The following is a 12,642-nucleotide window of genomic DNA, read 5'->3' on the forward strand; positions in this document are numbered from 1 at the left end:
AAAGACTGCATGGCCTTATACAAACTACTTAACTCCTTTCAGCCTAAGATTATATTCCTATAAATTAGAGGTAAGTACTGCTACCTAGAAACATAACAGTGAAGATGAAATATATGGCACTTGAAAATTCACACAGTTTATCAAAAGGAATCAAATGTTACTTTTCTTATTATCTATTGATCTGAATTTCAAATCTGAACTTGGAATGTTCTTCCGTTAAAACACTGTTCTAAATGGTAGTCAATTTTACTAACACACTTGTAACCATTTATCTACACACTTGTAATATTTTACATGTAGTACTGGGAGAGACCCTATCCATGTTTCCCCTCCCCCCAAATAAAACCACTGGAAAGAAAAAAAATTATATACATTGGGCTCTCTGCTATCAGCAGAAAGCCCACTTCAGATCCTTGTGCCCTCCTCTTTCTGCCCCCACCCTTGCACGCTCTCTCTCTCTCTCAAAAAGAAATAAAAACATAAAAAAATTCCAAACAATTTATTTTTCAACACACAGATTTTCTGCATTATTATATTATAAACTGGTAAAGGGCCAAGATTTTAAAGTCTGGAATCTGTAACTACAAAGAAGTTTATTTATACCTGAATACAGCTTGCAGAATTATCATCATTATCAAAGTTAAATAACATTCTCCATTGTGATTTTGCTACAAGTGGACTGTGTCATGGAAAAAAAGAACAGTTATCTTAGGACAAAGCTGAGGTAGTATGTTTTCAATGTAAAATATAAATGTAAGAAACCCATGCACAGCCCATACCTTGTTAATAGTAATGATGTTATTTGCAATCACAGCCAGCAATCCCACATCTGTCGGCCTGTGAACAATAAGCAACAGTCAAAAAGGAACAATCATTTAAAAAGAAACTCCATCCTCTATAAAAGGCATTTCATTTCAATAATTTACTTACTTTAGTTTTATTATCTGATTGTAAAGTTGCAATGCCTCCTCTGTACGACCCTGAAGCTGCAGAATATAGGCCATCTGCCCATGAATGATGGCCAGTTCTGCCTGTGGGTCTTCCTCAGTCCCATCCTAAGTAGAAAAAGATACTTTTTTCCCCTGTAAATTTTCCAAATTGATCTTCCTATTTGCCAAGTGTTTCAAACATTCAAAAGATACATGATCTCAAAGACAACATGTAATTTTCAGAAAATTTCCCTTACTGTCAGTTTGTTAAAATTTAGGAATTTGATAAAGGGGATTCCTAAAGTAAATGACTGTGTCAATAGGTGTGAGCCAGAAAACAATAAAAGAATGGTGAAAAAGCACTATAAGGACTCTGTAATGAAACAACTTCATACCTGTCTTTAAGGTACTGCACGTTAACAAAACAGGAAATTGTTGACTGTTGGACTATTTGTGGTTCATTTAATAAATGTGCATGAAATTCTATAAAAGGACCCATATTCAAAGATCTGAGCCTTATATCTAAAATAAGAAAATGAATTTATATTAACATGAATATAAAATAAAATGTATAAGGCATATAAAAATTCTGGTAATTTCTCAGACTGAGACTCCATCAAATAACTGATCAAGGAGTAACTGGGTGGCTCAGTCGATTGGGCGTCCGACTTCAGCTCAGGTCATGATCTCACAGTTCGTGAGTTCGAGCTTCATGATGGGCTCTGTGCTGACAGCTTGCTCTGGAGCCTAGAGCCTGCTTCAGATTCTGTGCCTCCCTCTCTCTCTCTGATCCTCCCTGGTTCACACTCTGTCTCTCTCAAAAATAAACAAACATTAGGGATGCCTGGGTGGTTCAGTGAGTTAAGCGTCTGACTTTGGCTCAGGTCATGATCTCGTGGTTCGTGGGTTCGAGCCCCGTGTTGGGCTCTGTGCTAACAGCTAGTTCAGAGCCTGGAACCTGCTTCGGATTCTGTATCTCCCTCTCTCTCTGACCCTCCCCTGCTCACGCTCTCTCTCTCAGAAGTAAATAAAACATTAAAAAAAAAAAAATTAGGCAAACCATGAGAGATTCTTGAATACTGAGAACAAACTAAGGGCTGATGGGGATGGGGGAGAGGGGAAGGAGGGTGATGGGTATGGAGGAGGGCACTTGTTGGGAAGAGCACTGCGTGTTATATGGAAACCAACTTGACAAACTATGAAAGAAAAAAAAAGAGGATATAAGACATGAAGTTTCTCACTATCCTCTTTCCAATATGAAAAGGAATACACAGTTGGAACCTATCTCTATTGTTTTCAGCGTATTTACTCGAATAAACATGTTGCCCATTACTTATAGATAAGACAAATAAACCAGAAGCTCTAGGAAAATAAATAAGCAAACATTAAGAAATTAAAAAAACAAAAATAACCCAAAAAGCAACTGATCAAGAGGATTTCTATTCTTTTTATATGAAATAAATCACCATCTATTCCAACAAGCCAATAAACACTACAAAGAAGCCCCCTGCAAATTCATATTAGTCAGAAGTGTAAACTCTGGGTTTAACAACAGTGGATTACTTACAGAATCTTCTGATAATGAACGGCGGCAAAGATCTATAGGAAAAAATGGTTTTAAAATTAACATTGCAGGGTAACTTCCATTTCTTTCACCATTCCAAAGAGCAAGAATTAAATTCTTGGGCAGAAGATTTCAAGAACAAGCAAATTTGACTTTATTATTAGCATCAACTATGTTACATAAATACTAGAAGTCCTGGTTATTCTAGCTCTTTGTCATTTTTCCTTCATTTGTAATCTCTAAGTTAAAAAAATTTTTTTTTAGCTTGGGTGGTTTAGTCAGTTAAGTACTGAACTCCTGACTTCAAATCAAGTCATGATCTCATAATTGTGGGACAAGGCCCTGCATTGACAGTACGGAGCCTGCTTGGAATTCTCTCTCTTTCTCTCTACCCTTCCCCTGTGCACACACATGCTTCCTCTCTCTGAAAATAAACATTCAAAAAACCAACAAAAATTTTAAGGGCATTAAAAAATATACATGTAGCAAATGTTGACTACAAAAAACCAATGACAAAAAAGTATTAAAATAAAGATAATAATTTCACCACCAAGAGAGAATCACTACTCTAATTTCAATTACTATTTTCTAAATACAAATACATACCTTTTTTAAAATGAAGGAGGGGAGCATTTGGGTGGCTCAGTCAGTTAAGTGTCCGACTTCAGCTGAGAGTATGATCTCATGGTTCACGGGTTCGAGCCCTGCATCGGGCTCTGGGTTGACAGCTAGCTCAGAGCCAGGAGCCTGTTTCAGATTCTGTATCTCCCTCTCTCTCTGACCCTCCCCTCCTCACACTCTCTATCAGAAATAAATAAACATTAAAAAAATTTTTTTAAATGAAAGAGGTATATTTTATATACTGTTTTGAAACCTCCCTTCCTCATTTAATATACTGTAGATATCTTCAGATTATAATAAATGTAGATCTATATTTGTATTATTTTAAATGATTACATGGTAATCTATTTTGTGGTTATGGTAAAACTTAGCCATCCTCTTATAGGACAGAAACTCATGTTTTAACTTTTTTTCTTATGACTACCCCTTCAATTAGCATTCATAAAAATACATATATGAATTTACCTAATTATTTTCTTAAAATAAATTTCATCATTTATCTAATTATTTGCTTTTAATCTATTTCCTTAAAATGAATTCCTTGAATCAAAGGGTAAGCAAATTTTAAAATCTGCTACCTATCACCAAATTGCCCACTGCAAAGTTGGTACTACTTTATACTCAAATCTGCCATGTACAAGAATATCCTTTACCTATACTACTGTCAACACTGGGTATAATCAAGAAATTATAATTCTCAAACATATACCTTGACCATTTTTTCCTCTCCATTCACTGCAGTCTCCATATCACTTTTATAGCTTTCAGAGAAATATGTATTCAGAAGAAAAGTTTCCATGTTGTAAGAGTTGAAATCAGACATAAGTTCTCTAACAGCTTTTTTCTTTTTTTTTCTTTACTAAAAGCTTGTTCAGAGCATGTAAATACTATTTATGGAAACATGCTAAATGGAGTTAAGATGTGCTTTAATAGTGTCAATACACATGTAGTGTATTGTGCATGCATGCATGTACATGCATAGGCACATCAAATTATCACTACATCTGAGTACCAGTTTAATAATAATAATGATAACCAGTATTTATTGGATGCTTATATTATATGCTATGTACTTCTGTAAATACTTGACACTAACTCAATTTACATTTAACACTTACAGTAAATTAATCAAAACCTCCTCAAAATTAAGGTCTGGTATAGATGAAAATGGACAAGTTCTCTGGGTTAGGGATTAGAGATGTTAAAATGCCAAGAGAAAAGCTAGATGAACTTTTTTTGTGTGTTTATTGTTGAGAGAGAGACAGAACATGAGCAGGGGAGGGGTAGAGAGAGCTGGAGACACAGAATTGAAAGCAGGCTCCAGGCTCTGAACGGTCAACAAAGAGCCCGACCTGGGGCTTGAAATCACAGACTGCAAAATCATGACCTGAGTTGAAGTTGGATGCTTAACCGACTGAGCCATCCAGGTGCCTCATAAAGTTAGACGAACGTTTTAAAACTCTTAATACATCAATATTTCCACCTATAAACTTCACAAAAGTTGAATGCAATTTTTGGAAATATTATTTTAAGTTTTACACACATTACAGCTACACATAATTTTAATAAATTTCCAACCTTCAGCTTTTTGTAGGATTTTCATTGCCTGGCTCAGTTGGCCTTGTCCTATCAGTGCACATGCAGCATTGTAGCACAGTTCATGTGTGCCTTCTTGGAGACCCAAGTTCTCCTGTTGTGGAGCAAAATAACAGTCAAACACTAGATAGGAATATTGTTTCATAGTTGTGTGGGTACACGGGGATACTCACTGGAACCACTTTTTCCCAATTGCTTTGAGCTGCAACAACTGCTGAAAGGTTTGTTTTTCTCTCCTCATCATAATCATCTTGGGAGTTTCGGACAAGATCTCTATACACCACTAAGCATTCATCGTAGCGTTCTAACCGGTATAGCTAGGAGACAAATAGCAAATAAAAAATCAGAGAAGACAAATACAGTATTATGTCTCAAACAACATGCAAATCATTTTTGGAATCACTAAGTAGAAAACCTAATTTAGCATGTTACGGGTAATCAACAGTTTTCCTTTATAATTTTTCAATTAGTTCTGTGTGCTACTAATACTTGTAAAAAGTTACTTGCAATGAATCTCTTCAATACTAGATTTGTAGGCATGATCCAAAAAGAAAAGTCATTGTATTTACCTCCTTCCTGAGGCTGGCTAAGTGCCTAACTGGGCTGTGAAAGAAAACCTTTCCAAAGAAATCACCCTGCTATCTAGATCTGACTTACAATGAAAAAATTTTTCCCACGCACAAAATGAGTATTAAGTTCTGGTAAACAAGAACAAAATTAGATGCCAACAAAAGGACTTAATATTTCATAGGAGTTCACTTTATTTGATCTTCATTTTCTCTTTCCCAAAATTGAGCCAGTAAAAGGGTAATATCAAGTACACAGAACCTAATTCCTGCTTATTTCATTCAAGCTGTTCTCAAAGGGCAAGAAGAACTGCCACTCTGGGAAAATTAAGTCAACCATGTATGACAGAGATTGGTGCCCTTCATCAATCTCAAAATGCTGGAATTTACCCTCAATTTGCCCAGCTTACCTTAGTTCTTTCCAAACCTACAATCCATGAACTTGCCCAAATCTTTCTCCAACCTATATGTACTGTTAAACTCATACTATCTCTTGGGAACAATACATTTAATACAACAATATATGCCCTGACATTTTAAAAATCTTTAATAGGATTTTGCTAAATCTAATCAGCATTTCTGTCCTCTCATCCCTAAAAGCCCCAATTTTACATTAGGCTTAAACAGGTCTCAAAACCCTTTCAGAATAAGATATTTTAGGGATTTCATAAGCTAGCTGAATACATCCAAATTCTTATCCATCATGATTTACTTCATTTTAACCTTAGAACATCATGTGTTAAAAACTAGACAGAAATACAACTTCAAAACTGTGTATCTGACTGGCCTTCATCTTTCCAATTAAAAAGTTATAATTTCATAGGATAGTTTTAAATTTTCTTTAATTTTTTGATTACCATGATGAAGTCATTTATTGGTAGAATATTATATATGCAAAGGTTTGTGTGAAGTTCAAGAGGGACTATATTCAAACCTCAGGAATTTGTTTGGTGGCAAGTTTTCAGGATGGACTGGAGCTCCTCATCCCTGCTCCTCACTACAGGTATTATCATGCTCACTCAGGATGAATGTCAACAGGTATTTTAAAGCAGTAATTACCACTTGTCCATAAAGCTCCTTTAGTTTGTCTGTCTGCTGATTGGCACTTTCTATGGTCTTCAAGGCATTCTCAATTCTGTTCAGCCTGTACTCACAATATGCTTTCTCAAAGGAAAGAGAATTACTGAAAAAGAAAAAAAACCCCAATATCTGGTCATTAGCTAACATTGGAGAGCACCCACCATATGCCAGACACAGCTGTTAAGCATCTGATCTGTATGAAGTCATTTAATACCCATTAACAACAGATGAGGAAAACTGGCAACATTTAGTGACATGTCTGAAAAACAGTTCACAAATGGCAGAAAATGCTAATCCATTTCCCGTGCTCTCTTCCTTTCATGGATATTATTAGAATTATTGGCCTTTTGAAACAAACAGTTAAGCATGAAATAATGCTTGCAGTTCATGAGTTTGAGCTGCATATCGGGCTCACTGTTGTCAGCCTGTCAGCACAGGCAGAACCTGCTTCAGATCTTCTGTCCCCATCTCAGTCCCTCCCTGACTCGTGCTCGCCCCAAAAACAGATATTTAAAAAAATAAGAATGAAATCATGAATCAGCTAAATAACTATCTTAGACAAAAAGACAACCTGAACACTACTTTAAATGGGTTATTATATAAGTTTCTTAAATCTATTAAATAATAAATCATAAGTCCTATAAAGCTGTTTTACATTTGTTCAAGAAGCAAAATAGCAAAGGTAACTAAAATCTTAAAAGAACATAGTGCTTATAATCAAACAAGTGGTAAACACACAACAACAAAAACACTACTTATCTACATTGATTTAACTCAAGTACACTATTAAGACAACCTGAAACTCATTTTGGAGTTCTAACCATAACCCATGAGGAAGAATATTTATGAAGTATATGACAATATCCTTTATTTACTTGCCTAAAAAAATTATTTGAAAATTTCCCTATCCCACAAAATGGCCAAAACCCAAGAAATATTGAATTTTAGTATAAACATGTTTACTAGAAAGCAGTTCCCCTCTACTTCCCCTTTATTTTTAATAAAGTTTTAAAATTAGTTTTCCATCTATCTGCATGTATATATAGTTAAAAAAAACAAACCTAAAGCCCAAAAAGCTATAAAGAGGCTTTATTCCCACTGCTATTCATATCTACCCTGTTCCCCTTTACCTCCTACAAGTGATTAACTCACTATTCTCGATCTAGGGTTTGTTTTTGTAAATTCAGGAAAATACACATATAAATTCTTATATCCTCCTTTGCTTATATAAAAAGAAGTACATTAACTATACAGTTGACCTTTGAACACAGGTCAAACTGCATCAGTCTACTTATATGTGTATTTTTTTCTTTCTTTTTTTTTATTTCTGAGAGAGAGTGAGAGAAAGAGAGACAGCACGAGCAGGGGAGGGTCAGAGAGAGGGAGACACAGAATCTGAAACAGGCTCCAGGCTCTGAGCTAGCTGTCAGCACAGAGCCCGATGAGGGGCTAGAACCCACGAACCATGAGATCATGACCTGAGCTGAAGTTGGACGCTTAACTGACTGAGCCACCCAGGAACCCCTATATGTGTATTTTTTAAAATAAATATAGTATGGGGCGCCTGGGTGGCTTAGTCGGTTAAGCGTCCGACTTTNCTCTTTCTCTCTCCTAGAAATAAATAAATAAATAAGTAAAATAAAATTAAATATAGTATAAAACCTTAAGTGTATTTTCTCTTCCTTACGACGTTCTTAATACCATTTCCTTTCCTCTAGCTTCCTTTATTGTACAAACATGGTATATAACACATATAACCTGAAAGTATGAGTTAATCGACTGTTTATGTCCTTCCAGTGAATAACAGGAGAGCAGTAACATTTTTGAGGAGTCTAAAGTAATATGCAAATTTTCAACTGCATGGAGGGCTGGTGCCCATAATGCCTGCATTGTTCAAGGGTACATTGTACACCATTTTAAAATTTATAAACCAATATTTCACTAAAGAGTTTATATGCTGGGGACACCTGGGTGGTTCAGTTGGTTGCGCATCTAACTTTGGCTTAGGGCATTATCTCACGGTTTGTGAGTTCACGCCCCGCACTGGGCTTGTTGCAGTCAGTACAGAGCCCGCTTTGGATCTTCTGTCCTCCTTTCAGTCTCTGGCCCTCCCCTGCTCATTCTCTCTCTCTAATGAATAAACATTAAAAAAAAAAAAAAGGGTAAATATGCTGCAAACTTTATTCAATACACATTTCTTTTGGGACTTAGGCATAAGTATAAAGAAAATCAAATTACAGTAATAATTTAGAATATAAGTTTACATTTCATGAAATGCTAAATGGAAAAAACTAACAATAACAACAATTACTATACATTTTAAAGATTGCTAAAGAACTCTAAAACTGAATGATCCTGGCCTAAAATCATACTCACCTAAACCATTCTCAAAGGAGGTAGGCACAGAGGCCAGGCTAAGATTGCCATGCTATCCTGAAGGCCTCTACTTATACATCCTTACCCTACTTCTCCCAATTCTGTCTTTTTTTTTTTAAATTAAACTTCTAAGTTGTTCTCCTTATGTCCTCCAAGAAATCATTACATTTATGCCCCATATCCTTTAGCAGTTTACTTGCTTCTTAGCAGTTCAAAGGGAAGATAGAGGTAAAGAAAAAGGGTCCCTATGGCACATGGGCAGCTCAGTCAGCTAAGCATCTGAATGACTCAGGTCATGACATCAGGGTTCATGAGTTCAAGCCCTGCATGGGGCTCTGCACTGTCAGTGGAGAGCCTGCTTGGGATTCTCCTTCTCTCTGCCCATCCCACTCGCATGTTCTCTCTCAAAATAAATAAACAAAATTAAGAGAAAACACTCCTTATGGCAGAAAAGAACAAAGACACTACTGCTCCTTCCAGTTTCAGAAATACTACTGGCAAACAAAAAAGGAAGGAAAGAAAGAAAAAGTCAAAAATCAATGAATAGAGAAGAAAAACCATGGAAATGGTTAGAGCTATGGTAAACGTATTTCTAATAACTGCACAACTAAATCACTTACTTTGCTAACACTTTAGTGTGAGTGTTGATGACATTCAAGGCTTCCTTGAAACTTCCATTTTGAATAAGGCATACCACTTTACAGTGTAGGGCAGTTACATCATCCTTGTTGATCTGTAGTACTAAGAACAATTTTAGGAAAACAGTTTTAAAATCCATTCCCTTTTCACATTTTTACTAAATTTTCCCACCCCCTGCCTCAAGAAGCTACATTTCCAATTTACTGCAGCAACAATTAGTTGATACAATAGTAGCAATAAGGGGAGCACCTAGGTGGCTCAGTCAAGTGTCCAGAGTCTTGACTTTGGCTCAGGTCTAGATCTCATGGGTTTGTGAGTTGGAGCCCGGCACTGGGCGGTCTCTGTGCTGACAGCTCAGAGCCTGCTTGGGGCTCTGTCCCCCCTCTCTCTGCCCCTTCCTTGCTTGCTCTCTATTTCTCTCTCAAAAATAAATAAAAATAAAAAAATATTTCAAAAAAAGTGGCAACAAAGACAGTTATAATTTAGTAAGATTTTTCAATGAGATAGATTCCCAAGATGCATTTGGCAAAAAAAAAAGAAAAAAAGAAAAAAAAAGAAAAAAAGAAATAAGGATTAAGAAGCTATTTTCTCTGACTTTTCCATCTTAGGACACATGCTACATCCTAATCCTACACATTTCATTAGTTCACAGAGGAAGTAAAGTTCTTGCAGAATTTGGGAGCAAATGACTTAGGTTTGAGTACAAGCTTGTCATCAACGTCTCGAGGTCTTGGGCAAATCATTTCACTGACAAATACCAGCTTTCTGATCTGTAAAATGAGTATGAAAGTGTAACCCATTTACAAACTATTAAGAAGATTAAATGAGAATACTTTAGAAAAACCTATAAGCTGTGAAATGCACAAACACAACTTATTTTGGGGGGCAATATTTCCAAAAACCATTAAAAATTTCCATATTCACCTAAGATGACCAACCAAAAGGGGACAAGGAAGGACTTAGGGGCAAAGTTTCAAAGCTAAACAGCTGTTCTGTGTCAAAAATGATCACGATCACTTGCCTTTCCCCTGGGCAACAATAAAGCCTATTCTTGTATAAAAACCAAAGAAGTTTTTACCAATTAAGAAAAACTATATTGATAAATACACTGGTAACTTGATTGATAAACCTGGTGATTAAAGAATTCATGCAAAATACTTACCATATTGCTACTGAATAGTATGGGTTGCAGGCCTAGCCAAAGGCTAAAGTTAGTTCAAAACAAGCTTAGGAATGAATCAAATGAACTCTAATCAGTAGCTATTTTCCTTAATGTCTGAAAGCACCGAAGTGCACTGTGGGCACAATCACTTCTTTTTACGTTAACAATTGGATATTAAAAATTATTTACACAATCCTGCATGCTACTGACATAATTTGTAACGTTATTACTGCTTTAAACAGCCAAACCCTGTGTTGGCAATCACTTCCCAAATCTCCCAAATACAGGCTGCATCTTCAGTAAAGAATTTAGCATGACAGAGAGCATTACAAAGCCTGGTCATATTATAGTTACACAGTAAAGGATAAACGAATATAATATGTAAACCTCACATGAAAGGCAGTTGACTTGAAATCATTCGTTACAGGGCCAAAAAAAAAAAAAATGAGGCCAAACTTTTCTTCCAACGTTATTTCAAATGTTAGTGATTTTTCACACATATTTTCTGATCTGATGACACTGGACAGAGTCTATCGGTGGGAGTGACAGGCCTAACAGCTTTATCAGTAGGAGTCCTTTTCCCTCTTTCCTGAGTCTGTACAGCGTCCACCTTGTCAGCCCCGGCTTCTAAACTACGTGTCCCTAATAGGTTCCTCCCTCCGCTGCGGCCCGAAAGAACAAGCTCCCTCAGCAATAGTCTTGAACACTCCGCTAAAAGGAAAGACAAAAGGTGGCGATGTGGGCTATTTGCGAATTAAGGAGTAAAAACCTAAGAGTCAAATAAGAAAACGGTTTGAAGAGGCGCCTGGAGCTGCGGTGCCTTTAAATTCCACCCTCACTTCCCGCGATGGGTAAAGAGGGAAGTACACGTGGCTCTCGGCAACCCCGGACCTAGGGCTGGTCACTGAGGGGCTGCGACCCACGCCCGCCTAGTGTTCCGGCCCTTGCCGCAGGCGGCCGGGTCTCCTCTTGCCGAGTCTACTCGGAGGTGGTCGCGCGCGCCGGTCCGCGTCCTCCCTCCGGCCTGGGCCCGCCTCGGCGCCCGCCGTGACACTTACTCTTGTTGACGGTCTTAAGAGCGCGCGTGAAGTCACCGTTCTGGCCATAACGGTTCACTTCACTCCAGAGGGCAGGCACCGAAACCCCCCCGCCGCCACCGCTCGCCATCTTGAAGGAGACTCGGAAAGGGGCGGGGCCACCTCTGACCCGGAAGAGGATTTCTGAGGTGGCCAAGTGGAGGAGGAAGCTGGTGGTTGCTAAGCGTTTCGGAGTCGGGAAGCGGCCTTCTGCCTGCGTCAGCATCGGAGGCCGAGATCTTATAGGAATCTGCCTGGGTAGAGTCGATACATCTTACCTGAAGCCGATCTGAGGAACGAGTGTCGTACCCCGGAAAGGGGTTCAGAAGGGATTCACCATACAGTATTGGTTCAAAGCAGCCCGCGGTTCCGGGGCTACCGCTGCCGGCGAAGCAGCACCCTGGTACCACGAGGCGGGGCTGAGTGACGGCCTACGGAAGATAAATAAAAGGTCTGTAGGGTGCTAAAATACTAGCTAGAAACTATAGGGAGACCTCTGAAGGAGAGGGAGAGAGGCGGTTCTCTCTGCTGCTGGAGAATACTTCACAAAGGAATGGTATTTGAAAAGGATCTTGAAAGATTAGGAAAACCTGGGGTTGGGCCTGGGTAGAGGTCTGGCAGAGAAGCAAATCTGAGGAAAGGCATAGAAGAAATAAAGAACTTCCAAGTACAAAGCCCGTTTGATGAAACGTGCCCTTCCTCGACTGCCCTTTGGGCTCCAATTCAGCAGCAGTCGGCGCTAAGGGCCAAAGGATAATGTGTTTTGGGCTAGAATGCCTCGATTTAGTTCCTGGCTCTGCGACTCACTATAGATGCCTATGAGCAAGTTATTTATGAGTCCAACAGTTTTCCTGACCGTAAAATAGGGAAAACATAATTCTAGGGATAAAAGATACCTCATGCATCTCAAGTAATACATAGACATGGGAGGAGGTTTATAGTTTTGGTAAGAACTTAAATACCAGGATATATTTGAATGCCAGAACAGAGTAGCTATTGAGTACTCTTGAGAATGACAGGACATGTTGAACAC

The 12,642-nt window shown here is 38.0% G+C and overlaps 1 protein-coding gene across 1 annotated transcript in view; it reads right to left on the bottom strand.

The window, feature by feature from the left end:
• The window catches only part of SRP72 (signal recognition particle 72), a 30,903-nt gene extending 19,183 nt beyond the window's left edge, over positions 1-11,720 (bottom strand). The window contains exons 1-8 of the mRNA XM_077757739.1: positions 11,592-11,720; positions 9,353-9,473; positions 6,336-6,459; positions 4,884-5,027; positions 4,693-4,804; positions 2,497-2,528; positions 931-1,055; positions 780-837 (exon numbers count right to left, since the gene is read on the bottom strand). Of these exons, the coding sequence (XP_077613865.1) occupies positions 780-837; positions 931-1,055; positions 2,497-2,528; positions 4,693-4,804; positions 4,884-5,027; positions 6,336-6,459; positions 9,353-9,473; positions 11,592-11,700 (825 nt within the window). The 5' untranslated portion in view covers positions 11,701-11,720. The remainder of the gene's footprint in view (positions 1-779; positions 838-930; positions 1,056-2,496; positions 2,529-4,692; positions 4,805-4,883; positions 5,028-6,335; positions 6,460-9,352; positions 9,474-11,591) is intronic.
• Between the last annotated feature and the right edge of the window lie 922 nt (positions 11,721-12,642).

This window comes from Crocuta crocuta, unplaced genomic scaffold, assembly GCF_008692635.1.
Source record: "Crocuta crocuta isolate KB4526 unplaced genomic scaffold, BGI_CrCroc_1.0 scaffold282, whole genome shotgun sequence".
Classification (NCBI taxonomy): Eukaryota; Metazoa; Chordata; class Mammalia; order Carnivora; family Hyaenidae; genus Crocuta; species Crocuta crocuta.